The sequence below is a fragment of the Saprolegnia diclina genome, assembly GCF_000281045.1.
Source record: "Saprolegnia diclina VS20 unplaced genomic scaffold supercont1.16, whole genome shotgun sequence".
In the NCBI taxonomy this organism is placed as follows: Eukaryota; Oomycota; class Saprolegniomycetes; order Saprolegniales; family Saprolegniaceae; genus Saprolegnia; species Saprolegnia diclina.
The window spans coordinates 400,139-427,968 of record NW_008246083.1 but is presented as its reverse complement, the minus strand read 5'-3'; the positions used below and the strand labels follow the sequence as shown (position 1 = coordinate 427,968).

The following is a 27,830-nucleotide window of genomic DNA, read 5'->3' as shown; positions in this document are numbered from 1 at the left end:
CTGGAAGCGAGGCTATGCCATGCGAACGCACCTGCATGAGCAGCAAGGCCAGGCAGTAGCGCACTGCACGAAGGCCATGGCGCAGGACGAGCTGGCATGCAGCAACGTCAGACACGACAGGTCGACTGTGTGCCATCTCTGTGCCATGTCCACAGCGCCCGCATGGGCACCATATGGCTCTGTACGATGGCGTACTTCAATTGATCATTGCTGCGACGCGGGCCAGGTAGCTGGGCCAGGTAGGTACCGGTACTACGCCACGCTGTAGCCACCTTTACCCACGCACGCGATCGGTCGCCTCGCGTCGCTATCGGCGCGGTGCAGCTGCGTACTAGTACACGGGACTAAGAAGTTGGAGCGTGGGCTGCTTGCAGGATTTCCTGTTCGTTCGCTGGCGCAGATTTTTCCTGGATTACCAAGACAACCCAACGCACCGTAGTACCTCAAGGAGCGAGGGATGGGCACGAGAGCGCGCACCAAGTCGCATCGAGCGGTGGCGTGCGACGGCCGCGTGGCCAAGGGCGTCGCTGCAGGTTCTTGTGGTCGCTTGCCGCCTCCGCGCTATGCTCGGTTCGAAAATCCCACGTTGCCGGCGTCCGTGCATGCGATTGGTTGAAAATCGACTTTTTCGCGCCATGCGATTGGTCTAAAGAAACGCCACTTGGGGATCCTCGAAAGACATCAGTGGAATTGCGTCGATGGAAGCCTGGAGCTGCGAGAAGGTCGCCGAGTGGCTCGAGGCCTCGGGCTTTGGCGAGTTCGCGGAGGTACGCCCCTCATGGCGCAGCATGCGACTGACCTCCGAGGTAGATCTTCCTCGAGAATGAGATCTCGGGCGGTACGTCCATATGCAGCGTGGCGGACGAGGTTGTCCTCATGGCATTTCCTCCATGACGTAGCCATTCTGCCCGACTTGACCAACGAAATCCTTCGCGACGACCTTCAGATCAAGGCGCTGGGCCGGCGAGCCAAGCTCCTCGCCGCCATCCGCGACATCAACGACAGGTAGCGCTTCCGCTCGACAGCAGACGCGCACCAGCGATACGACGTGTAGGGACAACATCTTGGACCTGGCTGTCTTGCATGCAGCGCCCCTCGTGCTCAAGATCTACCCCAAGGATGCACCGCCCACAATCTTGGCCATGGAGAAGCTGGACCTCGAGGCCGAGCGGCTCTCGCTCCAGCAAGCGCTCAACTCGGGCTACCTCGGGTGCATCCAGGTGCGCTTTGATGTAGCGACGACCGACTCGTTCCGTGCGCTCTTGACCGCATGGAAGTGCAAGGTACGCGTATCGGTGCGTCCACTCGCTGTAGCGCGCAGCGTAGGTGCTGCATTTTTCCGGCCATGGCGTCGGGCACAACGAGATGCTGTGCTTTGAGGACGGCGCGGGCTGCACGCATATGATCTCGCCCAAGTCGCTCCGCGAACTCATCTACAGCGGCGCTGTCGGGTCCACGGACCTCCTCCAAGTGGTGTTTGTGAGCTCGTGCCACAGCGAGCGACTCGCCAACGTGTTTGTCGAAGCCGGTGTACCCCACGTCGTCGCCGTGCACTCGGACTCGCGCATCTTGGACTCGAGCGGCAACATGTTTGCCAAACACTTTTACCTCTCGCTCTTTGCGGGCCGGTCGGTCCTCTCGGCCTTTGACATTGCCAAGACGGCGGTCCGCGCCTTGCCGCCGACCAACAAGCGCGCCTGCTGCTGCGCGTACGCTGCGTTTTGTTCTGTCGTACTCGGCTCCTAACTGTACAGTAGGCATCTCCACGAACGAACGTGCCAGTGGGCGCTCTCGGGCATGGTGCATACGCGCCACCCGCCCAACCGCTGCTGCTGCAAAGGCGAGACGCTGCCGTGGCCCCACGATGAGAGCTCCAAGTTCCTCCTGCTTGGCCAAGCGGATGCGTCGCTTCACGACGTCATCATCTTCCCCAAGCTGCCGCGCGGCAAGCTCGTCGACTTGACGCCGCACTGTCCGTCGAACCTCCCGGCCATGCACGGCCAGGTACCTCTCTTGGCAGCAGCGGCCATGACCGAGTGCTGATGCGACGCTAGTTTGTCGGACGCAACGTCGATACGTACAACCTCGTGCGCTCGATCGTCCAAGGCAACGTGACGGTCTGCAATCGCGATGATGCTAGACACCTCATGGGCTGTAGGTGTGCACCGGGGCACCCGGCATTGGCAAGAGCTCGCTCGTCATTGCGGCGGCGCACTTTGTGCTCCAGCGCAGGATATGCCCCGACGGCGTTTTCTACGTGGATCTCGAAGGTCTCGCCGGTCTCGAGTTCTCGGCCGTGCTGTAGGCTCTTCTCGACAGAATCACCTTCTCAATGTCTACTAGGTATGCAATCGCGCAGAGCGTCGGGCTCCCCGTCGGTGAAAATACGACCGACAGCCAGCTCTTTGCCGAGCTCGGCTCCAAGCGCTGCCTGCTCGTGCTCGACAAGGTTGAGGAGCTCCTCGACCGCGACCAGCGCAAGTGCGAGGCGTTCCTTGGCCAGCTCGTTGCGACCGCGCACCATACGCGGCTGCTTCTCGGCTCACGTCGTATCCCGGACATCGCCAACGTCACCGTCACGTCCGTCAACATCTCGGAGCTGCCGCTCAAGATTGCGGTACCGGTCCCTCGTAGTGTGTTGTTGGTGTGACATGGCCCGTAGACGGAGCTCATCTTGTCGATGGCGCTGCAGTGCTCGCCGGTTGAAGCAGAGCGCCTCGCGACCATCTGCGGCAAACTGCCACTGGCGCTGCGCGTCGTCGGCCGGGCCCTCGCGAACACGCGCTCGAACGTGACGCCCCAGGACCTCATCGAGCGTCTTCAGGTGCGTCACTCAACACTGTCGCATATGATTAAATCATCGTCGTAGGTTGAGGACCACCGCCTCGAAGAGATCAACAACTTGTCGGAAACCGGCCAGAAAGAATGCCTCGATCGGTGCATTCGATCGTCGTTTACGCAGCTTGACGCGCCGCTCCGGCTCGCCTTTATGGCGCTCGGGCTCTTCCGCGGTGTGTTTGACATGAAGGCTGCGTGTGCCGTCCTCCAGTCGTTCACGTCGCCGTCGCCTCTCATGAAGACGCACTCGTCGCCGTCGCTCTTGTCGTCGTCCTCAGCAACGCCTTCGATGTTTGCGCCGCCAGCGTACAGCCGGCAGTATGGCAGTGCTAACGCGCTGGACGAGTGCGCGTCCACGGCCGCGTCGTCGGCGCAGAGTCTTGGGTGGGAGCTCTACCACATTGACGACTGCTTTGACAAGGACGACGCGCTCACAACTATGTCGTACTCGCTCTTGAACCTCGAGAGCCAGGAAGAGGTCGCGGCGCATGCGTCCGAGGTCGCGGCGGCGATCCCGGCCCTCGAGCAGCTCAACCAGTGGTCGCTCGTCGAGAAGGTCATGCCCATGCTACTGCGCAAGACGACGCGGCATGTGCTACCGCAGCATGCGCGGTTCCGGCTGCACAACATGATCCAGCTCTTTGCCGAAGACGAGGCGGCCAAGTTTTCCGTCTCGTCGCCCGAAGGCGCCGCGCTCTTCTTGACGTGGCGACGCCGCTTTGTGCGGCACTACTGCCTCGTGATTGCGAACGCCAGCCACGCGTTCCGCTACGAAGGGTCGCTGACGCTCTTTGACTCGGAGCGCTCCAACATCGAGTCGGCGCTGCGGATCGCCCACCAGCTCTCCAAGCACAGCGAAGAGACTGCACGCGAGCGCATGGCGACCGGCTGCGAGGACGATGACGGCGGGTACGCGCCGTTCATCGACGTGCTCCTCCACAGCAACCTCATGGTGCGCGGCCGCTTCATCTTCCGCGCCCGCATGGACCCGCGCTTCCGCCTCCGCTTGTTTGCGACAAGCATCCAGTTCTCCAAGACGGCGCGCGTCCTCAACTGCAAGTGCGGCCATATCGAGAACAACTCGACGATCCTCGACACGAGCGACATGCCGTCGAGTTACGAGCCGAGCCAAGCACCCGAGACGATCCTGTCGTGCGCGTGCCCGGGCGTGATGGAGCTCCTCGCGCTCGAGGTGCTCATGGTCATGGAAATGGGGTACGCGCACTACGACATCAACGAAGACGCGAACGCGGAGCACATGTACCGCGAGTCGCTGCGTATCCAGCAAGAGGTATTGCACCGCACCGACCACTCGCACGTCGCCGAGGCGCTCAACTACCTCGGCATTGTGCTCTCGATGCGCCGCGGCTTTAGCCCCGTGAATGCGTGGAAGTTCCGCAAGGCCGAAGCGCTCTTGTTGCAGGCCAAGGAGATCCGCGAGCGCGTCCTCGGGCCTGTGCACCCCGACTATGCGACGAGCTTGAACAACCTCGGCAACTTTTACAAGTCGGCGCTCACGATGCTCAAGGACGAGGGCGATGGCTCGTCGACAGGTCTCGGCTACGGCGGCGTGCTCCTCAAGACCAACGACGAGATCCAAGAACTGTATGAAAAGAGCCTCTCGATCTACGAAGCGCACCTTGGGAAGGACCACCCGCTCGTCGCGCGAAGCCTCAACAACATGGCGCTCTTCCTCGTGCACATCACCGACAAGTTGCCCAAGGCGTACGTTCTGGGTACCTTGATAGATTGATACATTCGGCTTTAGGCGCAAACCGTCGCCGCAAAAGATGTCGGAGATTGACGCCAAGATTGAGCAGCTGTATTTGCAGGCGCTCGACATTCGGCGCAAGAAGCTCGGCAACAAAAACCCCGAGACCGCGGCGACGCTCAACAACCTCGGCAACCACAAGTACAACCAGGTACAACGCAGGTGTCGCCATCGTCACTCATGCGGACGATATAGGGGCAATATGCAGCGGCCGAGACCTACCTTCGCGAAGCGCTCACGATCCGGCAGCAGTACTATAGCAACACGAACGACCGCGTGTCCGTGACGCTCTTGAACCTCGCGCGCATTCTCGTGGCCCAGGAAAAATACAAGGAGGCGGAAATGATGTACCGCGAGGCCGAAGCCATTCGCCAAGTGCTCATGCCCAACTCGCGCGAGCTCGGCTTTTGCATTGAGAAGATTGGTCGCTGCATGCTGCGCCAAGGCTTGGAGGACGACGGGAAGAAGCTCATCTCCAAGGGCCAACACATGAAGCGGCAGTCGGGCTTCCAGAGCCGGCGGCCGTCGACCGACTCGTTTGGGTCGTTTGACACGGCGTCGGTCGCGTCCGAGTCGTTCAACGACTCGTTCAAGGAGCAGCTGTACATCCACGACGTACTCTCGGACGAGGTATACAAAATCGAATCTGTCGTCACGCTCCTACGACGCGGTGTAGGCGCTCTCAAGCCCCGACTTTAACATCGAGGGCCAGATCATTGGCAAGCAGGGCGCCAACCTTCGCCGCATCGAAAAGGAGAGCGGCGCCCAAGTCAACTTTTTCTCGCAAAAACGGCCGCGCGACGGCGAGAGCGCCCATTTTGAGTTTGTGGGCACGTGCGAAGATGCGGTCGCGGCCGCCAAGACGCTCACGATCGAGCACCTCAAGGACATTCAGTTTCGGTTTGAGAAGAAACTCACGCAGCCGCCGGGCGCGTCGGCGCAAGGCACCGGTCGACGCCCCCCTCGCCACGAAGAGCGCCGAGGCAAGGGTGGCCGCGCTGGCCACAAGAGCCACCACGGGGGTCGTGGTAGCAACAACAGCAATAGCAGTACTCATGCTGGTGGCCGTGGCGCGGGTCGGTCGTCGACCATGCACGTTTCCCTTGAAGATTTGCTCCATAAAAAATAATACCACCATCGTCGTCCTGTCTCGTGACGACGCTTCAAGATCGCCACGCGGCCAATCAACGCGTTGTCGAGCCGGTTACGCGAAACCGTTCGGTTGACAGGCTGTTGACCAATTGCGTGACGATTTGTCATCGGTGGCCGATTACAAATCGGCGAAGTTGCCGTTTGACGACACCGTGTCATCGCTGGGCGTGACAACCATACACACCCCTCGCTATCCGCAGCGCCCTCGTCGCGTCCTGGATAAGACCCATAGGTTCTTAGAGCTTAGTGGCGCTTGCATCAAGAGGAAGACGCCGAGGTCGTCGAGCGCGTCTCCTAGAGCTTTCTGCAACGATATTGAGGTTGGACCAGCAGCCGCCGCATGTTTATACTATCTGAGCGTGCCCCATAGTTAGTCGAGGCCGCAGATGGTAGTCGACTTGCCTCGGATTACTGGGAGGAGCCCTTGGATCGCCATCGTCGTTCGCTCGATTGCCAAGCCAACTTGAAGTTGGTCCTTCGGGTAATTTTTCTCTCTTTTTTAATGTAGCAAGCGTTTTGTATACTGAAGCGTGTATATAAAAAACGACAGGAAACTTCGAAACCGAAGATCGAAAGAAGATTTGGGAGCTTGTGGCCTCAGTTTTGATTTGCAGCATGCTTCGCCAAGCCTCCCGCCTCACACGCGTCTCGCGCGCCGCCCTCTTCCACCAGCGCTTCGCCTCGAGCAAGGTCTTCGCCTCGTCCGACGAGGCCGTCAAGGACATCAAGAACGGCTCGACCTTGTACGGCGAGGCTACGTGAACGGCGACGATGGCTCATGGGCATGTTTGGTAGGATCGTTGGTGGCTTTGGCCTCTGCGGTATCCCCGAGAGCTCGATCGATGCGCTCGTGCGTCAGGGCGCCAAGGACCTCACGTGCGTCTCCAACAACGCCGGCGTCGACGACTATGGTCTTGGCCTTCTCCTCCAGTCGCGCCAGGTACGCACTTGGCTTAACTAGTTTCCATGGATGCTCAGCTGCTCAATGTATTAGATCAAGCGCATGATCTCGTCGTACGTCGGCGAGAACGCCTTGTTTGAGAAGCTCTACTTGACGGGTGAGCTCGAAGTCGAGCTTACGCCGCAGGGCACGCTCGCCGAGCGCATCCGTTCCGGTGGCGCTGGCATTCCCGCCTTCTTTACGCCGACAGCGTACGGTACCATCATCCAGGTACGCCTCGTCATGCGTACAAGCGTGTCTTACAGTCGCTTCTTAGGAAGGTGGCTTTGGCATCAAGCTCAAGGCCGACGGGTCCGTGGACATTCCGAGCAAGGCCCGCGAAACGCGCGTCTTCAGCGGTCGCAACTACGTCATGGAGGAAGGTATCACGGGCGACTTTGCGCTCGTCAAGGCCTGGAAGGGTGACAAGGACGGCAACCTCGTCTTCCGTGGCACAACCCGCAACTTTAACGTCGACGCGGCCAAGGCCGGCAAGACGACGATCGTCGAGGTCGAAGAGCTCGTCGAGATTGGCGAGTTGCACCCGGACGAGATCCACGTCCCGGGCGTGTACGTCCAGCGCATCTACAAGGCTGAGCGCAACGAGAAGCGCATCGAGCGCCTCACTGTCTCGGACAACGCTACGAGCATGAAGATCACGCCGGACCGCGAGCGCATCATCAAGCGCGCAGCCAAGGAGCTTGCGGACGGCATGTACGTCAACCTCGGCATTGGCCTCCCGACGCTCGCGCCCAACTACGTCCCGGCGGGCGTCTCGGTCGTGCTCCAGAGTGAGAACGGCCTCCTTGGCATGGGCCCGTACCCGAAGCTCGGGTCGCAGGACCCAGACCTTATCAACGCGGGCAAGGAGACGGTCACGTACCTTCCGGGCTCGTCGACGTTCTCGTCGTCCGAGTCGTTTGGCATGATCCGTGGCGGCCACATCCACCTCACGATCCTCGGCGCGCTCCAGGTCGCGCAGAACGGCGACCTCGCCAACTGGATCATTCCGGGCAAGATGGTCAAGGGCATGGGCGGCGCGATGGACCTCGTCGGCAGCGGCAACCGCGTCGTCGTGACGATGGAGCACAACGCCAAGAACGGCAGCGCCAAGATCCTCAAGAGCTGCTCGCTCCCGCTCACGGGCAAGTCGGTCGTGAACCGCATCATTACGGAGCTCGCGGTCTTTGACTGCACGCCCAACGGCCTCGTCCTCATCGAGCACGCGCCCGACACGACGGTCGACGAGATCCGCAAGCGCACGGACGCCGACTTTGCCGTCTCGCCAACGCTCTCGCTCATGGAATAAGAAGCGTCGTCTTATTGTGTACCGTCAGTTGACTGTTTCAGCGCTCGTGCCGTTGACGCGCCATATTGGGTGATGGAGTTGGGATTGCATCGAGCTAGAATCCAAGAGGAGGTATGCCCGCCAAGCCCGTCGACGCAGGACACCCGCAAGAGATCGACTATGTGTCCAAGCAAGCCAACTTGACGGCGCAGATCGAGAGCGAGCACATGGCCGCAAAGCGCTGGTGGGACGACTTTGGGCTCTGCTACATTGACAACTCCAAGGCCGAAGACTTTACGTACGAAAATCGCATCAAGAAGCTCCAGGAAAAGCTCCAGGATGAAAAGTTGACTTGGTTGTTCTCGCTAGTCATGGCTCATGGGGCGTATAGGATGCAGAAGGCCAAGATGACGACGACCAGCGCCGCGTATGGCACGGGCAAACCGTTCAAGGAGTGCACGACCAAGAAGGCCCTCTTGCTCAAAAACCCCACCAAGAAATGAGTTTTTATAAACCGAAATACAGTACGTAGACTGCTCGCGGTGCACGGACCGGTGCGTGTGAATGGGTTTGGAGCACTGGCGCACTGGGTTTGGAGTGTTTTGGCGGGAGCGGATCCGGTTCTTTGACACGCATCCGGATACCGAGGCTCGAAATAGGGCGCCGTTATAATCCCGCCCGAGCCACGACGATGAACCCGGAGGAGGACGTGCGCGTCGAGAAGAGTCCGCGTCGCACGCCGCGCTCCAAGACGACGTCCAAGCTCAAGCAGAGCATTTCCGAGTCCAAGATGCTCCAGCTGCTCGACCTTGCGCTGGATCCGAGCTCCAACCAGACCGACGACGGCGCCGAGAGCGAGCTGCTCTGCGACTCGACCATGGTGTCGCTTGCGTCCGAGTGGACGCCCGAACACCAAGTAAAGACTTCCTGTTCATGGTCGCACCCTCACAAGAAGACATAGGCGTGCGACCGACGGGGCGTCCTCAACACGATCCGCTCCATCCACCGCACCAAACAGCCACCCAAAGGCGAGTGATTATAGGAAGCACCCTGTATTTCAGCGTCTTAAATACGACAACATGTACACTTTGCATCGCTTTACTACAGACGCTTCGCTTGTCGGCTCACCAATGTAGTTGGAGCGAAAGCCTCCAACGGACGACAGAATTGTGTACTTGGTATATGAGCACAAAAACGAGTCTTGTCGTTTCAGCCTTTCTCAGGCTTTGGGTTGGCTGCTGCTATCTTGGGCCATCTTGGCACTGCCAGAGATAAGCCGTAGCCTGAGAATGGGCGTGACGTACTCGGTGCAAGCGATCAAGCAGACGAAGGACGGCATGATCATCCTCGGCGTGCGCTACAAGCGGTACTTTGAAGAGCGCTGCCCGGACTTCGCCATGGTGCACCCGCGCATCTCGAAAGACGTGCAGGCGCTCGTGCTCGCCAACTGGGCGGCCATTTCATCCGGGTCGACGCCCGCGCTGCTCAAAATCAAGCCGGCGTCGCCCGTCGTGTACTTTTACGACTACTTTTACGGCATGATCTTTGAGAAGGCGCCGGCCGTCAAGCCCCTCTTCCGGTCGTCCATCATCGTCCAAGGCAAAGCGCTCATCAACATCATCCAAAGCATCACGTCGGCCGTGAACGCGCCCAACGTCATTGAGAAAGTGTGCGACCTCGCGTACCGCCACAACAAGTACGGTGTCAAGATCGAGTACTTTAATCTGCTCGGAAAGTGCCTCCTCCTCGCGATGCACGACTGCACGGGCGACACGTTCACGGACGAGCTCCGCGAAGCGTGGCGCGCCGCCTATGCCTACATGGTCATGGTCATGACGCCGATCTTGTACCATGGCGTTGTGCACCCGACCGACGAAGACAAGGCGCTCTCACGTCAAGGCCGCGTGCAGCAGTCGATCTTTACGAGTCTTTCGTACTGGCGGCATCGGACCGTGGCCGTCGGCCCCGATGCGTCGCTCATGTGCCCTGCCAACCCCCCCGGGATGGACTCGATTTTGCCCGACGCCAACGCCCCCCAGTGCCCGTACCAGCGATAGCTAGCGCGTTAGAATATACTGCGAATCTAGATCATCGTACATCCATCGAGTGCCATGCTTCTGTAGTGTATTAACGAGCGAAGAGCCACAGGCTGTGCGGATGCAGCGACGGGTCCGTGAGCGGGTACAAGAGGACGGAGAACCCCAGAATGCCGAGAAGGTAGACACCCAAGATGGCTACGAGAATCGCATCAGCAAGCGTGCTAAGGTCGGAAGAGCTACCGTAGCGAGCGCCGTACAGCGGGCTCTCGATCGAGAGAAACCCGAGATCGGGAAAGCCCATCACGTTGCAAAATGCATGCACGGCAAAGAGTGCGCAAAATTGACCTAACAGCGGATGACAACGTGCACACAGACAGAGACTACCGGTGCGCAAGTAGAGAAACGTGGCGTAGATGCCAAACACTGTCGTGTAGCAGAGCTGGAAGACTAGTAGGGAGCGTCGGCCGAGGATCGACAATGATGCAAATGTACCGACGATGAGCAGCGCGCGAGTCCACGGCATGCCGCTGCGCACGTGCTCGACAAAGTGGTGCATGTGCGCTACCGAATACAAAGCGCTTGTTATCGAGGTGCGGCGAGAGGCAGATCGTACCGACGCCAAAGGCGAGGGGACTGCCCACGATGATGGAACCGGCCGAGAAGCCAGCGCAGAGCAAGAGCGGGGCCATGCAGCTGCGAAAGACGAATTCTTCCGTGAACGGCGCCTATATGTATATGTATCCTTAAGATGAAGGGTGGGGATACGTAGACATGTTCGTACGTAGAGGTAGGTGCGGATGGCCTGGATGCGCTCGTAGCGAGCTTGGTGTACAAGGGACGTGCCTTCGAGCGCCTTGGACCACGACGACGACGAGCGCGCTGTCTCCTGCAGCTCGAGAAGGTATGCGAAGAGCGCGCCCGCAAAGAGGAGCATGGTCACGCTGAGCGAGAGGCCCGCGCCCACGATCGTCGCGCGGACGTCCCAGTGGAAGCCGAGCCACGCGGCTAGCGAGATACCATTTGCGCTCTGCAAGCAATAGTCAGTGGCCAAGATGGAAGAGAGAGCAGACGCACCGGCTCGTAGTAGCAGAGCATGTACAGCGGGCAGAGGACGCTCACGACGCTGATGAGGAAGAAGCGCGTGACAATCTAAGGTCGACGTCGTCCGCCTGCAGGCACCTCGTACGTACCTGCGAAGGATGGTCGCGCGGAAGGGCGCGGATGCTCCGCGGGGCGCAGTAGAGGATGCCAACGTAGGCAGATGCCATGCCCAAGCACGAGAGCACGGCCTGTGCCGGAGTCACGGCAAACTTCATGGGCGCAAATGAACCATGGCGTCCGGCCAGCATCCGGATACGACCGGATACCGCGTCCAAGATCGAGGGTGCAGACGCTATTGTCCGTGCAACAAAAGACAATGTGTACACAAACACAGTGCATTGTAGGTAGAATATTGGGTTTGGTGCTCGCGCCTCCAGAGTGTACCAAACCCGCAATACTAGAAACAGAGGGAAGGCCAAGTTGGGCTCCAGTCCTGGCACAGCGCAGTACCAGTACTTGCTACGCTGAGGTGGTTGTCGAAGCTGTCGGAGTGTTGAGAGTGATCGAGTAGAGTTGGTTCGCACATCGAACCTGCTCCTTCATCCAAGGTTGGCTGGCCATGATATATCGACCGCTCGCTAGTAGGACGCGGGTTGTTGCTGGGAACGTGCAGTCGTGGACTTGCTTGGTGCTTGCAGTCGTCAAGCCGGCGCCGACCACAGGACGATTGGTGATCTCTGCGTTGCTGACAGCATATAACACGTCGCATCTCCATCCAGAAATGATATTACATAGTCCGATTAGATTGAGCTCGAGAGGTACAACTTGCTCGACGAGACGGCGACACCGACGCGCGCGTCCTTGGAGACGATCGTGGTGTTGCCGACGAAGAAGTAGTCGGCGTCGGCGTCCGTGCTCGTGGCCGCGAGGATGTCACCCTTCGTCGTCGCGTAATACGCCTTGCCGGCCACGTAGTTGCTGCCGACATCGACGACGCCGCTCATGACGAGGTTGTCCGAGCCGGACCCGACGCCGATGGGCTTGCCCTTGTACTCGACGATCGAGATGCGCTTGTGGTTGATGGACGCGAGGTCGCCCGAGTAGGCCGCGAGGTAGCTGTTGCCCGAGAGCGGGAGCGCCGCGAGCGCGACAACGCCGGACGTGGCCTTGGGCAAGGCGCCCGCGAGCGTAAAGTCGCCGTTCGAGAGGCGGAGGAGCGGCGAGAGGGGCGTGAGCGTGAGCGCATCGGTGATCTGGAAGATCTGCGTCGTGGGGCGGCCGTGGTTGGTCGGGTTCAAGAACAGAATCGAGAGCTTCGTGGCCGAGAGCGCTTGGACGAACGGGGTCGGGTAAAAGCCAAAGTACGAGCCAAAGTCAAAGGGACCGCCGACACCGGCGAGGACGTACGCGCCGCGGAAGAAGATCTTCTTGGTGAACGCGTTGATCTCGACCATGACGAGCGTGAGCGCGTTGTTGTTGTTGGCGTCGTAAAAGCTGAGCGCGACCACCGAGTCCGAGACCGTCGTCGAGTCGACAAAGTACTGCGGCTGGTACTGCGTGTTGCACGCCTCCTTGACTTTGCCGACCTCGGTGCCGTTGATGTTGGCGAGGAGCACGCAGAGACCTGACTTGGCGCTTGTCGCGTTCGGGTCGTTGCTCGTGGCAAACCACGTCACAATGAACGAGTTGGGCATCGACGGGACCGGCTCCGGACCCGAGTTGGTCACCGACTGCAGCGCCGAGTTGCCCGTGCCGATCGCGAGCGGCTTGACCATCGTGATGACGCCGTCCGCCGAGATAGACCCGGCCTGGATCTCCTGGAAGTACGTGCTGTTCTCCGAGTACGGCTGGTACGTGGTCGCGGCGAACGTCGTCGGCGAGAGCGCGGCGAGCGTGTTCGAGACGGACGCCGACGCAATCTCGACGGCCTTGTCAGCGTTGTACGTGACCGCACCGGACGCGATCGAGCCGGGCACGAGCGACGTCTTGCCCATGCTCGTCGACTGGAGGAAGACGGCCTGCGTGTTCGAGAGCGTCGCGATGCCACGCACTTGGACGTTGGCGGCCGTCGACGACTTGGTGCTGACCGTCGTCGTCTTGTCGTCGTTGACCGTGAGCGTCGTGATGACGGTCGTCGTCTTGTTCTTGAGGTAGTACGTGAGGATTGCGGTCGACGACGCGTTGGCGCCAATGGGCGCGAGCGTGATGTAGTTGATCGCGTCGTTGGGCATGGCGACCGCATCGAGGTAGCCCGTGGTGCCAGCACCGATGACGATCGCGCCGTCTTCGCCGAAGCTCACGACCTTCTTGTCGATGGAGCCGACCTTGAACGCGTCGCTCGAGACTTTGACGTTGGACGCCGAGGCCGGGACGCCGGCCGACGTAAAGTGCAGCGCGTACAAGACGATGACGTTGATGAGGAGGAAGACGGCGAGGATGCCGAAGAACATGACCTTGCGCGCGATGCCGTCGGCGATGCCCGTCGACGGCTGGACGTACGGCGTCTCGGAAGGATGCGCCATGGCGTAGTGTGGAGTGCGAGGCGAATCCAGGAATGAAGTAGAGGAAAAGCGGCTCGAAGCGTTTGTTGAGGCAGCGCTCGTCGCCAGCTGGGCACTGGACCTACCGTACACCTGCGTGAGATCAGAGCGGGCATAGCCACGGAAGTCCAGGCGAGCCATCTCCGCGCCAATGACCGCAAGTGCAATGTCCTTTCCGGCCAAATTTATCCAAACCGTCTCAAATGAGCTTGCAATGGTCAGAAACGTCTCTTAAGCGCCCACATGGTCTGCTTCCGGCGCGTTCGCTGCCGTTCAGTGGTTGGATGCGGCGGGACACGACCAATGATGTGCTGCCACGACGTGATGCATACGCTTTCTATCAACGTAGTGGTGCGCTTTGGCAGTGCTGGACCAGCCAAAGCAACGACCGACGTAGCCTTGCTGGCCACCACCCTCGCCCGCACCTGGCTAGACAGTGCGGGTACCTGGGCGAGGATACGGTCGACGCACGGTACAACCTGGGTCGCATCTCCGCACCCGGTAGAGCTGATTCATCGCAGTGTTGTAAAGACACACACCGCTAGGATATGTGTTTGCATCAACATTTGCATCACGTCAGAGGTTGCCGACACGCAGTGCTGACCCGTGCGGACTTCTTGACTACGTCAAGTAGTATCTCGTTCAATCACAGGCAGAGTGAGCTATAAGCGTGTTTTTTCCTGCCTCGCGCTGACGCTTTGGCCGGCCATCCCAGGTTGCTTTTCGGGCGACCAAATGAGACGATGATGAGATATCTTGGTGATAGCGCCCTCGTGTCTCATTGGTCCGATTGCTACCCCTCGTGTGATTGGCCTAGCATATGACGCGCCCAGCTGCCGCCTGTCGAAACGAAGTGAAGTGGCTCGGACAGACGCCTGACGTCCGCAGTTGAAGCAGCGACCGGACACAGTACGTAGTGGCCAGTCGTAGCGCAGCCGCGAGCCATAGGAGCGGCGGGTGCGAGCGCAGACCTCGCGCTGCCGACGACGCCCGTGTCCACAGTGCGGCACCAGCTGGCGAAGGTATTCTTGAAGCAAGTGTGACAAAGCCAAAGCTTCAAGAGCACGTGCCTACGAGAGCGGCGAGTGGCGCATTTGCGTTGTGGCAGCCAATGGTGCCAGTGCTGGCAACGTGCACGGCTCTGAAGCAGGTAAAGGCGGCGGTATGCCGAGAAGCCAGGGGAAGCCATGAGCTGGCGACGCCTCGTGCGCCGATTCTGGTGCGCGGTACGAACAAAGTGGGTGTCGCCGCGATCGATCTGGTATGCAATTCGTAGTCTTTCTTGTCGTTATCGGCTTTGAGGTGGAAGAAGGAGCTGGCTACGGCAGGGATGGTAGAGACACTAACGGAATAAGTAAGCCGCGCTAAGACTTTGAATGTACCTGCTTGATGCGTACAGACATGCACCGAGAATGGTGCTGCACTGTGTTTGTACGTATACTTATACGGTAGTAGTGGCACCTCGTCATGACGACGGAGCTCATCATCGCGACAAGGCAGGATGACGCTCGTGACGCTTTTATAGGGCTGCAGATAGCACCGACGCATGCAGGAGTGTGCACTTGTGGTGACACAAATATGTACGCTTTCAGAAGCATAAAGACAAGAACGTGGCGGCACCCCATGAGGATACCAATTACTAGAAGCCTAGAGCACTAGGTGGCTCCAGACGAATAAGACCATAGGGACACAGGAAGCTGCAAAGGTTCTGCAGTCCATCGTCATGGGTTGCTGCTGCCAAGGGTATTATTTGCTCATTCTGCTGGATCGCACCAACGTGATCCTATTGGTCCGTTTTTGCGGACGGATTAACCGGCTGCCTTTCTGTGCACGATAATAGTGTTAGTCTGACACCATCTGCAGTCGGAATTGCTCGTATTGAAATAGTATTACTTTATATTATGAATTTATAGAGGTCCCGGTCCTGCGTTGAAGTTGCTGCCGATCACGATCAATCCACACAGGATCTTTTTCGTCGCAGAATTGGACGTACTCGAGCAGCCAAAGCCGCTTGGACCAACGGTACGCGCCTTCTCTCCGGCGACGTCTGTCGTGAGCGATCCTGCTGTGGATTTTGGATTTGGTTTCATCGAATTTCGCTGCGACCTATACAAACACCAAGTGAAAAAACGACCAAACCATGGAAGCTCTGCCAACGGTTTCGCTTCTGTATTCCTTGTGAGAGGTTTTCAAAATACACTTGATGTTTGTATGATGTTGAAGTCTGAGGTGCAAAGCCACCTCTATCTTTTGATGTTTGTCCAAGCTTGGATCCGCGTCATTTTCGAAAAACCAGTGAGCTCCGCTGGCGACGACGATGAGCGCAACACCCAAGCCCACGCCTGGACTGGCGACGACGCTTGCGCCGGCCACGCATGCGCCGGCCACGCACGCGGCAGCCACGCATGCGGTCGCGGCCTTGACCTCGGCGCCTTTGACCTCGAGCTGGGCAGACCACATCACGCTGACGCAGCAGGTTACGATCATCGGGCTTCCGATCGTCGCGCTCATCTTGATCTACATCTTCCTCCGCTGCATCTGGAAGGTGCCCGAGGGCAACAGCCTGCCCAAGTTTGCCGGGCCCAAGTACGGCTCGACCGACGACAAGGACGCGCTCAACAAGATCAAGAAGGAAAAGTCGTCGCTCTGCGAGGAAGGCGATGTTGCCGGCGACTACGATGCGCCGTGGACGCAGACGTTCGACATGATCTTCTTGCTCGGCATGATCTTGTACCTCGTCGTCCTCCTCGTCTTGACGTATTTGTACGCGCCCGAGTACTTTTCGTCGATTGACTTTTGGCTCATCCAGCTGCCAAAGCTCGGCTGCATGATGGCTGTGTCGCTTCTCGGCGGCCTTGTGTGCCGCTGTTTCTGTGAAGTCGATGGCAAGGGCTACATCATGACCAACAAGTCGTCGGTGTTCAAGGTCAACTACACTCGGAAGCTCCAGCACTTTGCCGCGTATATGGTGCCCCTCGTGATCCACAGCAACTACCACGGCCCGCTTGCTCTCGGGTGGGGCGACTTTTTCACGATGCTCGGCTTCCTCGTCTTGATCAAGCCGATTCGCGAGTCGGCGACCTTCTTTATGCTCCAGTTCAACTCCCTCGACCGCCCCGAGGACCGCCCGCACACGCTCAACTGGATCATTGCCGGCAACATCGCGCCGGGTCTCTTCATTATCATGTTCTTCAAGTGGCTCTATGGCGAGCAAGGTGCTTTGACGTTCATCATTGTCTTCATCACGGGTATCGGCGACGGCCTCGCCGAGCCCGTGGGCATTGCCTGGGGCAAGCACAAGTACAAGACGCGGAGCTGCTTCTCGGCGCGCAAGTACACGCGGTCGTGGGAAGGCTCGGCGTGCGTCTTCCTCTCGGGCATGATCTTCCCCGCGCTCCAGTACGCCAACTTCGAAAGCTTCACGCAGGTGCTTCTCGCGATGCTCATCCTGCCGCCGACGATGGCGTACGCCGAGGCGACGGCGCCACATACGATGGACACACCCGTCCTCATGATCGGCTGCGGCGTCATCTTGTACGGGATCACGCACCTGGTCGCGTAAGCGCCATTCTCGCGTTAAAGCCGTCGAATATGATGTTTCAACCCTTTGCATTCTTCACGTTCGCCTACCATCTAATGTCGCTTCGCCCGCCAGTCCAAAAGATCCAAGTCTTCATCATCGTCGTCGACAGGGACGGCCTTAGCCTTGGCCTTGGAGCGAGCTTTGAGAACCTCGGACATGATATCGACGGGCGGGTCGGTCGCGTCCGTGATGACGCTCGCCTCGTCCTCAGCATTGTCGTCGTTGGCGTCCTTGTCATCGTCGGCGCCAGACTCTTTCTTGCTTACACGCAAAAGCGTCTTGCGCAGCCGCTCCATGTATTCCATTTGCTCGAGCTTCTCGAGGCCATCTTCCTCGGCCGCCTCGTCGGCCTTGGTGGTCTCTTCGTCGCGGTCCTCGGTCTCGACGGTGGCGACAAAGGACTGGAAGTCCTCCCACTCCTTCTCCTGCGCCTTGGCGACTTCTTCCTTGATGTTGAGCTTCCGCGCCTTGGCGTCCGCCAGCGGATCGTCAAAGAACCCGACGGGCAGCTCCTTGCGCTTGTTGCTCATCGCTCGTGTGCGTTTCAACCAATCCGCTGCTTTTGTCAACGGATTTTCGAATGCCACAATTTCCACCAATCCCATGCACGTATTATTCCATGCGCCAATAAAAACAATCAAAAATGGTATTTTCTTGATTTGGCCAATGAACGCGTCAGCAAGCCAACACAATTTGGCCAATCAAGGGATCGATTCGAGTTGCATGTACGTCTGCGACGAAGCCCAGGTCGACCTCGCGGTCGTGACCGTCGGCTACAAGAGCGTCTTCCACCCCAAGGCCGCGGTCGAGGTTCTTCCCGACGCTCCGTCGTCTTCCCCTCCATATGTCATCTTTGGTGAGCGCAACATTGTCGATGACATGGCCTGCATCTCGTTGACGATCTCGGACGCGCAATTGACGATCACGGTCGGGGACAACAACCTCTTTGAGAGCGGATGCACGATCAAGGCCAAGACGATCGGCAGCAACAATTGGTTCGAGCCCAAGTGCTCCGTGGGCGAGGGCGTCATCATCGGCAACGACTGCGTCATTGGCGCCGGCGTCGTCGTGCCACCGCACACGGTCGTTCCCGACAGCTCCGTGCTCGTGCGCTTGCCAGACGGGCGCATCATCCGGCGCGAGCAAAAGGAATATGCGCGCAAGGCCAAGCAAATGCTCCAAGACAAGTACATTGACGCGTTCACGGAGGCGACGAGCCCTTCGTACTTGCCGCGGAACCATCGCATGAAGACGAAGCCATGACAAGCCTCGTTTCAACACACATCATCATCAAGTTGATTGTTGACCATAGCGTATGCACTGCTGGAAGATGAAGGCTCATGGAGAGTAGATTTGGAACGAGCAGGGGTCGCCCTAGGATGGATTGCTCATGCATCCCCATGTTGCCCATGACATCGTTTACCTTGCGCATCTTCTTGAGCAAGTTGACCGTGTAAATCGGCTGCGACGTTCGGTTGCGCATAGCACGACGCTCGGTCGTCGGTTCCTCGTTCATAGAAGAGTGCTTTCGCGGTGTCAATGCTAGAGGCAAGAAAAGCACGACTTACCGGCGCCTGGTTGTTCCCTCGTGGAGAAGGTGCGTTGGTACCCAGACGGACGCGCGGTGACATAGGGATGTGATTCACATCAGGCGTGGCCACGCGCCCGCTTGCCTTCCATGGGTCTCGAGCGGGGGGCTTTGCCACTTTGGCTCGATGGGGCAGCGTGCGTCGAGTGGACTGCGAACGACGCATCAGGTAGAGGTCATTGAAGTTTGGTATCATACCTGGGCCTCACGCTGGTTTGATTTTCCTCTTTGGTCTGTTGACGTCTTTGGGCTAGCCTTGTTCTTCTTAGCTGGTCTCTTCGTGTCGGCGATTTTGGCCCGAGACTAGAGCGCGTGCGAAAATTGCTCACAATGCATATTGGCGAACCTTCAAGGAGCATTGCACGCTGACGTCTCGCATGGCAATTGTAGGCTTCGCTTTCGCGTCGCTGACATTGCGACGCACTGGAGAAGAGAGGATCATTGCCGAGAAGGAAAAGCCGGGTCGTACCCATGGCCATCTGGAGCTCAATCGTCTTCTTCCTCGCTGCCATGGGATGGAGAATGAGCTTGCAAGCTGTATCGTATATGAATATGCAGCTCGTCGTCTACCCGAGGCCAAGTCGGAGCGCGTCAAGTTCTGCGGAGGATGGTCCATGAGATGGAGATGGACGAGGAGAGGCTGTACGAGCGCCGACGCGAGGTCTTGGTTCTCGCTGAGGAGGTTCGCCTTGTCGCGCTGCATGTCATGGATCTGCCCCTGGAGCTGGCGGATGTTGTCCATCGCGATCTCTTCCTGGGTCACGCGACCCCGCCGACGCATCGTCCTGCGCTTGGCTTCTGTCTTGCGGCGCCGGTTTGAAAATGCGAGGCAGTTACACAACTCTCAATTCCCATTGGATGTAAAGCACTTCAAATGGAGCCAATCATATGTCGATGGTGCGATCTTGCACTCGCCAGGAGCAGCGAAAAATTCAGGTGGGTAGGCCAAGGAGCGACTACAGCCAACAACTCATATACAAGTAGAGACGAGGGTACCGGTATGACATGTAATGGACAAGAATGTAGTGTGTTGGCAACTGCCCCGGCCTCGGAGTGGTTTGCGCTAAAGGTAAACTCTGTGTTTTCCACAGATCCACCACTTGCTAAAGATAGCTGCACAGAAAGGCCATGTACCCTCTCCACTCGACCAACGACGCCGTCGTCGAGCACGCGCTACTAACGCTATGGAAGATCGCATCCAACCCGAGCCATCTGAATGCGGAACACTGCACTCTCGATACGATCCCGATTGGTGTTTGGAGCTCTGTCGGCGCTGTGCTCCTTCACATCAACCCCCGGATCCGGACCGCCAGTGCTGCTGTTCTTAAGAGCGCGTGCACCAGTGCACCGCGTGTCGCCCACCAACTTGTGCACAAGTCGGACGTTGTGCCGCAACTTTGCCAACATTTGATATCCACGCTGCCAGGGACCACGGCAGCCGAACTGACGCTCGTTGTCCAAGCACTCCTCGCGCTCACCACGCTCGATGCATCGATGCTTTGCAGCTACGGCGCCATTGACGCGGCCTCCTTTGTGCTGCTGCACCCATCGTACGCTGCACTCGACTACGCACCCGCGCAAGTCGTCGCCCTGCGCATTCTCTCCTCTCTCGTATACGCCTACCCACCAGCGTTTGAAGACATGGAGACGAAGCGGCTCTTCCCGCATCTCTGCCGACAGCTCGTGCGCTTAGACGACGCGCCCACATACGTCGCTGCGACGGTCGACTTGTTTCTCGTGGTCGTTGCATCCCAGCCATTAGTGCTGTGCGACTTGCACGAGCTCCTCCCATGGACCATAATGCAGCTTCAAAAGCCCCAGCATCAACTGGCCGCTCTCCAGCTCTTGCGCGCGTGCGTCTGCCATGTCGTGCCTCCCCCACACCTCTCGGTCGCGGGGGCGACGCAGACAGCATTGCGGTCGTCTGGCGCACTCATCGATGTCGTGTGGCTGGCCGTGTGTCATACGAATGCCGCTGTTGTCGCGGCCGCAGTGCAGCTCTGGACGTCCCTGCAGCACATGTCCGACGAAGGCTTTATCATCGATACGATCGAGCAAGGGTGCGTGGGTATTCTTTTGGCCCATCATCCCCGGCTTGGGCGCAAGCTCTTGCCTGCTGTCAGTGAGACGGTCCTGGCGCACTTGATCAAGACCCTAGTTGTATCGACCAACGGCTTGCTACATCGAAACATCCTCGTTGCCCTCTTGACGCTGGTGGCCCACGATCCGCGGAAAAGAAGTACCTGGCTCGACGACGACTTTACGTTGATGCTGCAAACCACACTCCGAACGTCCACCAAAGCCAGTCCACACCTGCTACACGATCTGCTGGCTGCGGTGCATCATCTTTGCGAGTCGTGTTCGCCCCCAGAGTGTGGTAAGCTGACGGAAGACTGTGCGGCGCCGGTTGCGATGGCCATACATGCGTTTACACAGCGGAAGGTGCTGCCCAAGGTGCACGATTTGTCCGTCGCGCAAGCGGTCGAGCTGGCTGACGTCGCGCACGTCCTCGACCTCGAGCCTTTGGTAGCGTGTGTTATTGGAGCGTACGGTCCCCGCGTCTTGTCCGAGTTGCTGCCGATGGCGCTGAGTGTCGGGGCGCCTGCTGTCGCCGTAGCCTGCATCGATCGGCTCGTTGGAATCGCTAATAGCTCCCCAGCCCACTGGGACGCGGCGACCGACAGCGTGGCGCTCGTCCTGCACTCTATTCTGTTATTAGACTCGCAACAATAAACCACAGTAGAGTCAACGTGTGGGTGCGACTGTGCTGCACCCGGGGCTGCCGTCCCGCCAGCAGTGGTGTCACTGGGACAGCTTGACACGCAATTGAGTCGGTATCGAGAAATTATTCTATATAATTACCTTAGCATTTGTATGTAATACGGCATGCATGAAATATAATTATGGCCAATGAGATGGAGCGTACTAATATTCTGGCAGCGATGGCCAACACAAGATCACCGGGCGGGCGGAGGGCCCGGCCGGCATGGACCGTCTACATCAGCCCCGAGATGCCGGACGCCATGCGCATGAGCGTCGAGGTCTGCGTCCGCGTCATGGGCGGGACCGTTGCTGCCAGCGTCGACGAGGCCATCGCGGCCGAAGGCTCACCGAACGGCCATGGCGCGACCAACGAAGGCTACATCGTGTGCTTGTCGTCGGCGTACGAGACGTACGTCAAGGCGCGCGAGAGCCACTACATCCCAATCGTAACGCCCATCTGGGCCTTTCGCTCCGTCTTGCACAACGCGCAGGTGCTGCTGCCAACCGAGAAGTTCTCGGCCAACCCGCGCAAGGTCTTCTCGTCCATCGTGCTTTACACGTCGCAGGTCGAGCCCGAGCCTAGCAAGGTCCTGCGAACGCTCATCGCGCACAGTGGCGGCCAAGTTCTCTCGCACCCTAGCCGGTCCGCGACCCACATGCTCTGCCTGCGACCCGAAGGCGACGCGTTCCAGCAAGCGCTCAACTGGGATGCTGAGGGCGCGACGCTGCAGACCGATACGCTCTCGGACGAAGATGTGGTGCGCGCTGCGACGGCCTTCGTCGCCACGAACGTTCATGGACCGATTCCTGATGTCGTCTTGGCCTACATCATTGGCCAAAGCCACTTGACCAAGCACCGTATTGTCAACTACCTCTGGATCTACGAGTGCATTCGAGTCAACCAGCTGCTGCCCGAGACGCTTTATGGTTTTGAGCACAACCACAAGCCAAGTGGGGTCCGCGACGTCCGGCTTTCGGACGTGGTCATGGCGCTGCAGTGCGACTCGCAGCTCTTTCCGCCCGTCTCGGAGGCGCTGCCTCTCGACATTTGGAGAGACATTTCTCAGGTACCCTACTGCGCCACGATAGCAACGATGAGCTCTAACATCCATGCAGAACGCAGCCAAGGAGTGGGCCGACAATGCGTTTGTTGTGGCGAGTCACATTGCTACCGGACTGCGCCAGCGCATGCTCGACGCCATCCAAGGCTTGGGCGCCAAAGTCCTCGTGCTCCGAGACAACGACGACGACGACGAGAGTGTCATGGACGGTGCGACGTACGTCGTCTGCGCGCACCAGACTGGCCGTGCGTTTGACGTCGCATTGGCGCGCGGCAAGACCATCGTCGGCATCCAGTGGCTGGCGGCCAGCCTCGCGCTGCGCACGCTGCTCCCGGCCAACTTTGACGGTGGGCCATCTCAATCTCCCGTGTTTGTTTGATGAAATGCTCATGTCGAGGCGTAGAACCCACGGTGCGCAATGTACTGTGGTACCCGGCCAAGCAGTTTGGCAGTATCCCGGGCATGGAAGGCCTCATCATCACGCTCTCGGGCTTTACAGTGCGGTCGACGCCGAGCCGCGACGACATGCAGGCCATGATCCGCCTCGTCGGCGCGTGCTGGCTGCCCGTTCTTTCGCGGTTTGGCGGCTGATGATGCCAATGGTGTGGCTAATGTTGATGACGCGTAGGAGTCACACGTCGCACTTGATTTGCTTTGAAGCGTCGGGTGAAAAGTACCAGCGAGCGCTCACGTGGGATCTGCCCAACGTTGTCAAGTTCGAGGTATGCAAGCATCTCTGCTCAGTTGAATTTGCGACGGAATGTTGGCTGCTAGTGGATCTTGGCGTGCGTCCAGCAGTGGCGCTATGTGCCCGAAGCCGAGTTTAGCTGGGAGCCAAAGCCGCCCAAGATGCCGAAGTTCGATGTGCACGACGCACTGCAAGTCCTCGAGGCCAAGCAGCCCAGCCGAGTCACGCCGCTCAAGCCCAAAGAGCCCGAGACGTCATTTGTCTCGACGCTCACGACGCCCGTTCTTCTGCGCAACACGCAGCCCGATGCGACCGATGTCCCGTCGTCCGCACCAACAGCGCCCAAGCCGGATGTCGTCGTCACAGCTTCCGCCAAGTCCTCGGTCAAGTCCTCGGTCAAGTCCTCGGCCAAAACCTCGGCCAAGACGACCACGAAAGCAGCAGCCACGCCAGCCAGAAAAGCTGCAACGACGCCGGCGCCGGCCAAGAAGGCGGCCGCCAAACGCGCCAGCGCTGGCAGTGACGCATCCGTGTCGGTCCTGGAGGCCATCAGACCTGCGACGGCCAAGAAGACGCCAAAGGAAACCAAACGCAAGGGGAAGACCCAAAGTGAGCCCGAGCCGAGTGACGTGGTCGTTGTCAAGCAGCGTCGGACCACCGCTCGCAGCAAGGTTTATCAAAGTACTTGCGTCCAACGCATGCACCAACGTATTGTAGACGCCAAAACGCATGTTTTTGCTGACAGGGACGCACGAAGAGCTCGCGATCAACGAGTCGATCGTGCAGTTCCTCGGCGGCGTCGTGGTGCACAGCGCGCGCGCGTTCGATCCGGCGTGCACGCACGTCATTTGCAAGGAGCTTCGGCGCACCGAAAAGATCATTGCGGCCTGCGCCTCGGGCAAGGTGTGTCACTACGTCGATGCTATATAAACTTGTGAGCTCTGGCTAGTGGATTCTGACCCCCGACTATTTAAGAGACAGCCGCGCCCAAGGACTCTTTCTGAGCGAAGAAGGCTACGAGTGGGGTCTCGACAAGGTGTCGAAGGACCACTACTGCGACCCCCGGATTTGGCTGCCGGTCGCCAAGTACTGGCGCACGCACCTCGCGGCGGGCGGCGCCCGTGCGTTTGACAAGTGGACGTTTGCGATTCTCGGGGAGACGGTGCCGCCGCCAAGCATGTGTACGCACGTGATTGTCGCGGCGGGCGGCGTTGTCCTCGACGTACCGACGCTTCTCAAGAAGGTACTGTCGCTCAATTGAGGTTCGAAACTCAATAGAGACAATGTAGTTTGGCGTACAAGAGCCACCGATGGTGGTGCTCGTGGCCGACGCGGTCAAGAAGACAGACAAATTGCTCAAGAGCCTTTTGGAGAAGAAGGTGCCGCTTGTCAAGCCAGGCTTCCTCATCGATTACATTACGAAAGACCAGCACGCACGGCCCGAGCTCCAGCAGTACTACTACCTTCCGTGAATCGTCACGCTCTTGTTACTTGAAGCCGAGCAGTTTGTGTACGAGACGGGGACCGTCAACCGCGTGGACGCTGCTCGGCTTGACGTACAGAGTCTTTTGCAGCCGACGCAGCGCGTCTCGCGAGAGTGCTGGTGTCCAGTCGCGCAGTTTGGCGGCGTTGAACAGCGGTCGCAGAACACCTGGTTAACACACCGGTGGAGCTCAAATGATAGGAAGGAGGAGGCGATGTACGTACTGCAGCGGTCCGTCGTCAAGCTACCACCTTGGTGCGCAACATCGAAAGGCGTCAGGAACCAGCAAAAGGCGCCGACGTCCTTGGCGGTGCAGCCCACGAGCGAGTGCAGCGCAGCGACAGGCTCGTCGTCGGGGAGCCCCCGCGGTGACGTCACTTCAAGGTCGCTCAGCATGGCTGTGGCTTGGGCCAGTACCGTGGCGCCGTTGGCATTCGTCATCGGGGTGTTGACGGCAGCACTGCCGTTCACAACGTCGCTCCACGTCGTCAACAGAGGCGTGGCCAAGCGACTGGTGACGACGCCGGAGGACAAACTCAGATCGTAGAGCGCCAAGAAGCGCCAGCCGTGCGATGCGACAAACAAAGTGGCGTCGACAACAAACTGTTCACGCTCGCGGCTCCAGAACGCGGGTACGCTGAAGCGGGTGAAGCCCGGCTTGACGGCGCCGGCGCCCCGGTGCTCGAGCGAGAAAAGCACCGCCGCCATCTCGTCGGAAATGCCAAGCAAGTGCGCGCCGTAGGGTCCAGCGCAGGCGCAGCCGCTGCGTGTTTGGATGCCAAAGAGGTCGCTCAAGAGGCGCGAGACAAAGTTGGGGTGTAAGAAGAGCGACCCGCGTCGAATCAAAAATGAAAACGTCGGGAGGCGGGGCGCCGCTGGATCGCCGAGTAAGACGATGCACGGATGGACCTGCAGCGCCGCGGTGACGCGCGCCTAGGCGCACTTATAAGTGTCTCGAAGTAATCAAATCGTACATACAGCAGTAGCCTGCTCGAGGTGGCCAAGGTCGCCGAGACTCGCTTTGAGCTGAAAGGCGAGGGCGGCCCGGAGCGCGCCGACAATGTCCGGGGTGCCCCCTTCTTCCCTCTCCTCGATCGTCTCGGTGTACTCGTGCATTTGGTGCGACACGAGGCGGACGGTGCCACCGCCCGGGTACACGGGGACGTCGTTCCATCGAGCCGACTTGGAGGCGGCCCAGCGACGAGTGCGCTTCAGCACCCGCGCGGCCCAGCACTCGGGGCGCCTTAGCGTCTCGGTCAGCAGCGGCACGCCATCTCGGCCACAGTCCTCAAAGAGTGGGTTGCCAGTCGCATGGAAGAGTGCTCGACGGGCCACGAGGATGCCCGGGGCGCCCGGGCCGCCCATAAACTTGTGCATCGAAAAGAAGATTGCGTCCTTCGCCACCCCGCCCTCGTGCATGTCCACGCTCAGGTACGGGGCGCCGGCCGCATAGTCCCAGAACGCAAGGGCGCCGTAGGCCTTGAGAAGCCGCGTCACGGATACCGTCGCCGTCGTAATGCCAGTGATGTTGGACGCGACAGAGAAGGTGCCGATGAGCAGTGCGCGTAGCCGATAGCGCGCGAGCTCGTCTTCCAAGTGTTCGAGATCGACACCGCCATTGGCGCCCGGTCGAATGCTATAGTTTTAAACTGTCAAGTTGGTACCTTGATAGAGGCGGGTACCGAACGATCGTCGCGCCCGTTTCGCGCCACACCAAGTCGTTCGAGTGGTGCTCGTAGGGCCCCAGGAACACAACAGCCTTGCGCAGCTTGTAGAGTCGGCGAAGACGTCCAACGAGCAGCTGAATCGCGCCCGTGCAGCCCGTGCCCGTAAAGAGTCTACATCATATCGTGCAGTGATTTATACAAAAGCTGCAACCTACACAACGTCTTGGGACGGGTCGCCGCCAACGGCCGATGCAATCGACGCGCGGGCCTCGGCGCGCCAGTGATTCATTTGGTGTCCGCAGTGCGACGTATCCGTGTGCGTGTTGGCGTAAAACGGCAGGATGGTGCGCGAGATCGTGTCTTCAATCGAGGCGACGGGCCGCCCCGACGCCACGTAGTCGGCGTCCACGAGCGCTCGGGCGCCAAACGGCGTCATGATTTCGGAGCCGACGTCTGCTGCCCGCAGCTGTGCCATTGCATCGCCCATCGAATATCGTTCTGCGGCTCACACAGCCGTGGATCATGCAATCCCGCACAAAATCTCGGTCACGCGTCGATTTTTGCTAGCGATCCAATCAGCGGGTCGGAAAAATAGACCACCCAATCAGATGGCTTGGACTGTGGAAGCAACTGGACAGGTTCGATCGGTGGCGCTGACGTCAAATCTCAACATGCGCGATCCCGCCGCTGGCCAGCAGCCATGGTCATCTCAAGCCCCCGTTTAGCCGCAACGAGGTAGTGTGAGGTCCGTCCGCTTGTGGCAATGACGTACGATATCACGTTAATCTCTGTTTAAATTGGCACATGCCGAAATTAAAAAATTATCGGCTGGCACATGCCACATTGGGTTCGAGCAGGCGTCCGACGCATGAGTTCTCTGACGGTTGAGCGCATCACGGCCCGCGAGCTCGCGGCGATCCTCAAGGACCCGGTCCGCCGCCAGAGCGTGCGTATCATTGATGTGCGCGACTCGGACTTTATCGGCGGCCACATCCGGGGCGCCGTGAACCTCCCCGAAGACCACTTCCAAGATGACGACGACGTCGACGCGGTCGTCGAGGACTTCAAGGCCGTGCCGCAGATCGTCTTCCACTGCATGATGAGGTATATGCGCCCAAGCGAGATGGGGCTAAATGCGCCTTTCTGCGTAGCCAAATCCGAGGGCCATTCTGCGCCAAGCGCTTCAAGAGTCGCATGGAGATCTGCCTCGAGGACGCACCGCACAAGCCTGACGTCCGCGTCCTCTACGGCGGCTTCCAGCTCTTTGGCCGCGTACCGTCCATCTCGATCGAGTAGCTCGATTTGCTCATGGCGAAAGGTGTAGGAATACCGCAACGACCCCGAGCTGGTCGAGGACATGGACATCTAGCTCGACCTGCGCGTCCATG

General features: G+C 59.3%; 15 protein-coding genes across 16 annotated transcripts; 10 read left to right on the top strand and 5 right to left on the bottom strand.

The window, feature by feature from the left end:
• The first annotated feature begins 621 nt into the window (after nucleotides 1-621).
• On the top strand, nucleotides 622-5,794 carry SDRG_06023 (hypothetical protein). The gene is made up of 14 exons (XM_008611777.1): nucleotides 622-767; nucleotides 811-838; nucleotides 900-1,005; nucleotides 1,055-1,283; nucleotides 1,327-1,709; nucleotides 1,758-2,004; nucleotides 2,055-2,117; nucleotides 2,159-2,301; nucleotides 2,344-2,617; nucleotides 2,663-2,824; nucleotides 2,870-4,563; nucleotides 4,607-4,760; nucleotides 4,805-5,239; nucleotides 5,286-5,794. Exons 1-14 carry the CDS (start codon nucleotides 699-701, stop codon nucleotides 5,736-5,738), a joined length of 4,440 nt encoding a protein of 1,479 aa, XP_008609999.1. The 5' UTR covers nucleotides 622-698; the 3' UTR covers nucleotides 5,739-5,794.
• Nucleotides 5,795-6,318: 524 nt separating this feature from the next.
• SDRG_06022 (3-oxoacid CoA transferase 1) lies at nucleotides 6,319-8,037 on the top strand. The gene is made up of 4 exons (XM_008611776.1): nucleotides 6,319-6,504; nucleotides 6,557-6,701; nucleotides 6,756-6,932; nucleotides 6,979-8,037. The coding sequence occupies exons 1-4, from the start codon at nucleotides 6,377-6,379 to the stop codon at nucleotides 8,008-8,010; spliced, it is 1,482 nt and encodes a 493-aa protein (XP_008609998.1). The 5' UTR covers nucleotides 6,319-6,376; the 3' UTR covers nucleotides 8,011-8,037.
• Nucleotides 8,038-8,054: 17 nt separating this feature from the next.
• SDRG_06021 (hypothetical protein) lies at nucleotides 8,055-8,555 on the top strand. The gene is made up of 2 exons (XM_008611775.1): nucleotides 8,055-8,335; nucleotides 8,381-8,555. Exons 1-2 carry the CDS (start codon nucleotides 8,124-8,126, stop codon nucleotides 8,490-8,492), a joined length of 324 nt encoding a protein of 107 aa, XP_008609997.1. The 5' UTR covers nucleotides 8,055-8,123; the 3' UTR covers nucleotides 8,493-8,555.
• Nucleotides 8,556-8,649: 94 nt separating this feature from the next.
• Nucleotides 8,650-9,099, top strand: SDRG_06020 (hypothetical protein). The gene is made up of 2 exons (XM_008611774.1): nucleotides 8,650-8,905; nucleotides 8,951-9,099. Exons 1-2 carry the CDS (start codon nucleotides 8,681-8,683, stop codon nucleotides 9,023-9,025), a joined length of 300 nt encoding a protein of 99 aa, XP_008609996.1. The 5' UTR covers nucleotides 8,650-8,680; the 3' UTR covers nucleotides 9,026-9,099.
• A 115-nt stretch (nucleotides 9,100-9,214) lies between these two features.
• Nucleotides 9,215-10,091, top strand: SDRG_06019 (hypothetical protein). The gene has a single exon (XM_008611773.1). The coding sequence runs from the start codon at nucleotides 9,279-9,281 to the stop codon at nucleotides 10,044-10,046; it is 768 nt and encodes a 255-aa protein (XP_008609995.1). The 5' UTR covers nucleotides 9,215-9,278; the 3' UTR covers nucleotides 10,047-10,091.
• On the bottom strand, nucleotides 10,040-11,371 carry SDRG_06018. Of its 2 annotated transcripts, none has more exons than XM_008611772.1 (8): nucleotides 11,219-11,371; nucleotides 11,103-11,177; nucleotides 10,810-11,055; nucleotides 10,642-10,753; nucleotides 10,521-10,589; nucleotides 10,413-10,475; nucleotides 10,269-10,373; nucleotides 10,040-10,223 (listed from the first exon to the last, which is right to left on the bottom strand). In XM_008611772.1, exons 1-8 carry the CDS (start codon nucleotides 11,342-11,344, stop codon nucleotides 10,117-10,119), a joined length of 903 nt encoding a protein of 300 aa, XP_008609994.1. In that variant the 5' UTR covers nucleotides 11,345-11,371; the 3' UTR covers nucleotides 10,040-10,116. The 2 variants fall into 2 exon arrangements, with proteins under 2 accessions (XP_008609994.1, XP_008609993.1); XM_008611771.1 differs by having other exon boundaries at nucleotides 10,525-10,589.
• A 461-nt stretch (nucleotides 11,372-11,832) lies between these two features.
• On the bottom strand, nucleotides 11,833-13,781 carry SDRG_06017 (hypothetical protein). The gene has a single exon (XM_008611770.1). It carries the CDS (start codon nucleotides 13,748-13,750, stop codon nucleotides 11,870-11,872), a length of 1,881 nt encoding a protein of 626 aa, XP_008609992.1. The 5' UTR covers nucleotides 13,751-13,781; the 3' UTR covers nucleotides 11,833-11,869.
• Nucleotides 13,782-15,885: 2,104 nt separating this feature from the next.
• Nucleotides 15,886-17,228, top strand: SDRG_06016 (hypothetical protein). The gene has a single exon (XM_008611769.1). The coding sequence runs from the start codon at nucleotides 15,927-15,929 to the stop codon at nucleotides 17,169-17,171; it is 1,245 nt and encodes a 414-aa protein (XP_008609991.1). The 5' UTR covers nucleotides 15,886-15,926; the 3' UTR covers nucleotides 17,172-17,228.
• Nucleotides 17,200-17,750, bottom strand: SDRG_06015 (hypothetical protein). Its single transcript, XM_008611768.1, has one exon. It carries the CDS (start codon nucleotides 17,720-17,722, stop codon nucleotides 17,243-17,245), a length of 480 nt encoding a protein of 159 aa, XP_008609990.1. The 5' UTR covers nucleotides 17,723-17,750; the 3' UTR covers nucleotides 17,200-17,242.
• A 147-nt stretch (nucleotides 17,751-17,897) lies between these two features.
• On the top strand, nucleotides 17,898-18,631 carry SDRG_06014 (hypothetical protein). The gene has a single exon (XM_008611767.1). The coding sequence runs from the start codon at nucleotides 17,916-17,918 to the stop codon at nucleotides 18,453-18,455; it is 540 nt and encodes a 179-aa protein (XP_008609989.1). The 5' UTR covers nucleotides 17,898-17,915; the 3' UTR covers nucleotides 18,456-18,631.
• Nucleotides 18,632-19,025: 394 nt separating this feature from the next.
• On the bottom strand, nucleotides 19,026-19,593 carry SDRG_06013 (hypothetical protein). Its single transcript, XM_008611766.1, has 3 exons — nucleotides 19,351-19,593; nucleotides 19,127-19,285; nucleotides 19,026-19,083 (listed from the first exon to the last, which is right to left on the bottom strand). The coding sequence occupies exons 1-3, from the start codon at nucleotides 19,559-19,561 to the stop codon at nucleotides 19,046-19,048; spliced, it is 408 nt and encodes a 135-aa protein (XP_008609988.1). The 5' UTR covers nucleotides 19,562-19,593; the 3' UTR covers nucleotides 19,026-19,045.
• A 299-nt stretch (nucleotides 19,594-19,892) lies between these two features.
• SDRG_06012 (hypothetical protein) lies at nucleotides 19,893-21,585 on the top strand. The gene has a single exon (XM_008611765.1). The coding sequence runs from the start codon at nucleotides 19,909-19,911 to the stop codon at nucleotides 21,511-21,513; it is 1,605 nt and encodes a 534-aa protein (XP_008609987.1). The 5' UTR covers nucleotides 19,893-19,908; the 3' UTR covers nucleotides 21,514-21,585.
• A 137-nt stretch (nucleotides 21,586-21,722) lies between these two features.
• SDRG_06011 (hypothetical protein) lies at nucleotides 21,723-24,764 on the top strand (the record flags this gene model as incomplete). Its single annotated transcript, XM_008611764.1, has 8 exons — nucleotides 21,723-22,610; nucleotides 22,660-22,951; nucleotides 23,008-23,182; nucleotides 23,233-23,326; nucleotides 23,379-23,963; nucleotides 24,010-24,195; nucleotides 24,242-24,535; nucleotides 24,582-24,764. 8 exons carry the CDS (start codon nucleotides 21,723-21,725, stop codon nucleotides 24,762-24,764), a joined length of 2,697 nt encoding a protein of 898 aa, XP_008609986.1.
• On the bottom strand, nucleotides 24,657-26,929 carry SDRG_06010 (hypothetical protein; the record flags this gene model as incomplete). Its single annotated transcript, XM_008611763.1, has 6 exons — nucleotides 24,657-24,943; nucleotides 25,000-25,708; nucleotides 25,754-25,984; nucleotides 26,111-26,411; nucleotides 26,458-26,613; nucleotides 26,658-26,929. 6 exons carry the CDS (start codon nucleotides 26,927-26,929, stop codon nucleotides 24,780-24,782), a joined length of 1,833 nt encoding a protein of 610 aa, XP_008609985.1. The 3' UTR covers nucleotides 24,657-24,779.
• A 381-nt stretch (nucleotides 26,930-27,310) lies between these two features.
• On the top strand, nucleotides 27,311-27,811 carry SDRG_06009 (hypothetical protein; the record flags this gene model as incomplete). Its single annotated transcript, XM_008611762.1, has 3 exons — nucleotides 27,311-27,546; nucleotides 27,594-27,714; nucleotides 27,767-27,811. The coding sequence occupies 3 exons, from the start codon at nucleotides 27,311-27,313 to the stop codon at nucleotides 27,809-27,811; spliced, it is 402 nt and encodes a 133-aa protein (XP_008609984.1).
• Between the last annotated feature and the right edge of the window lie 19 nt (nucleotides 27,812-27,830).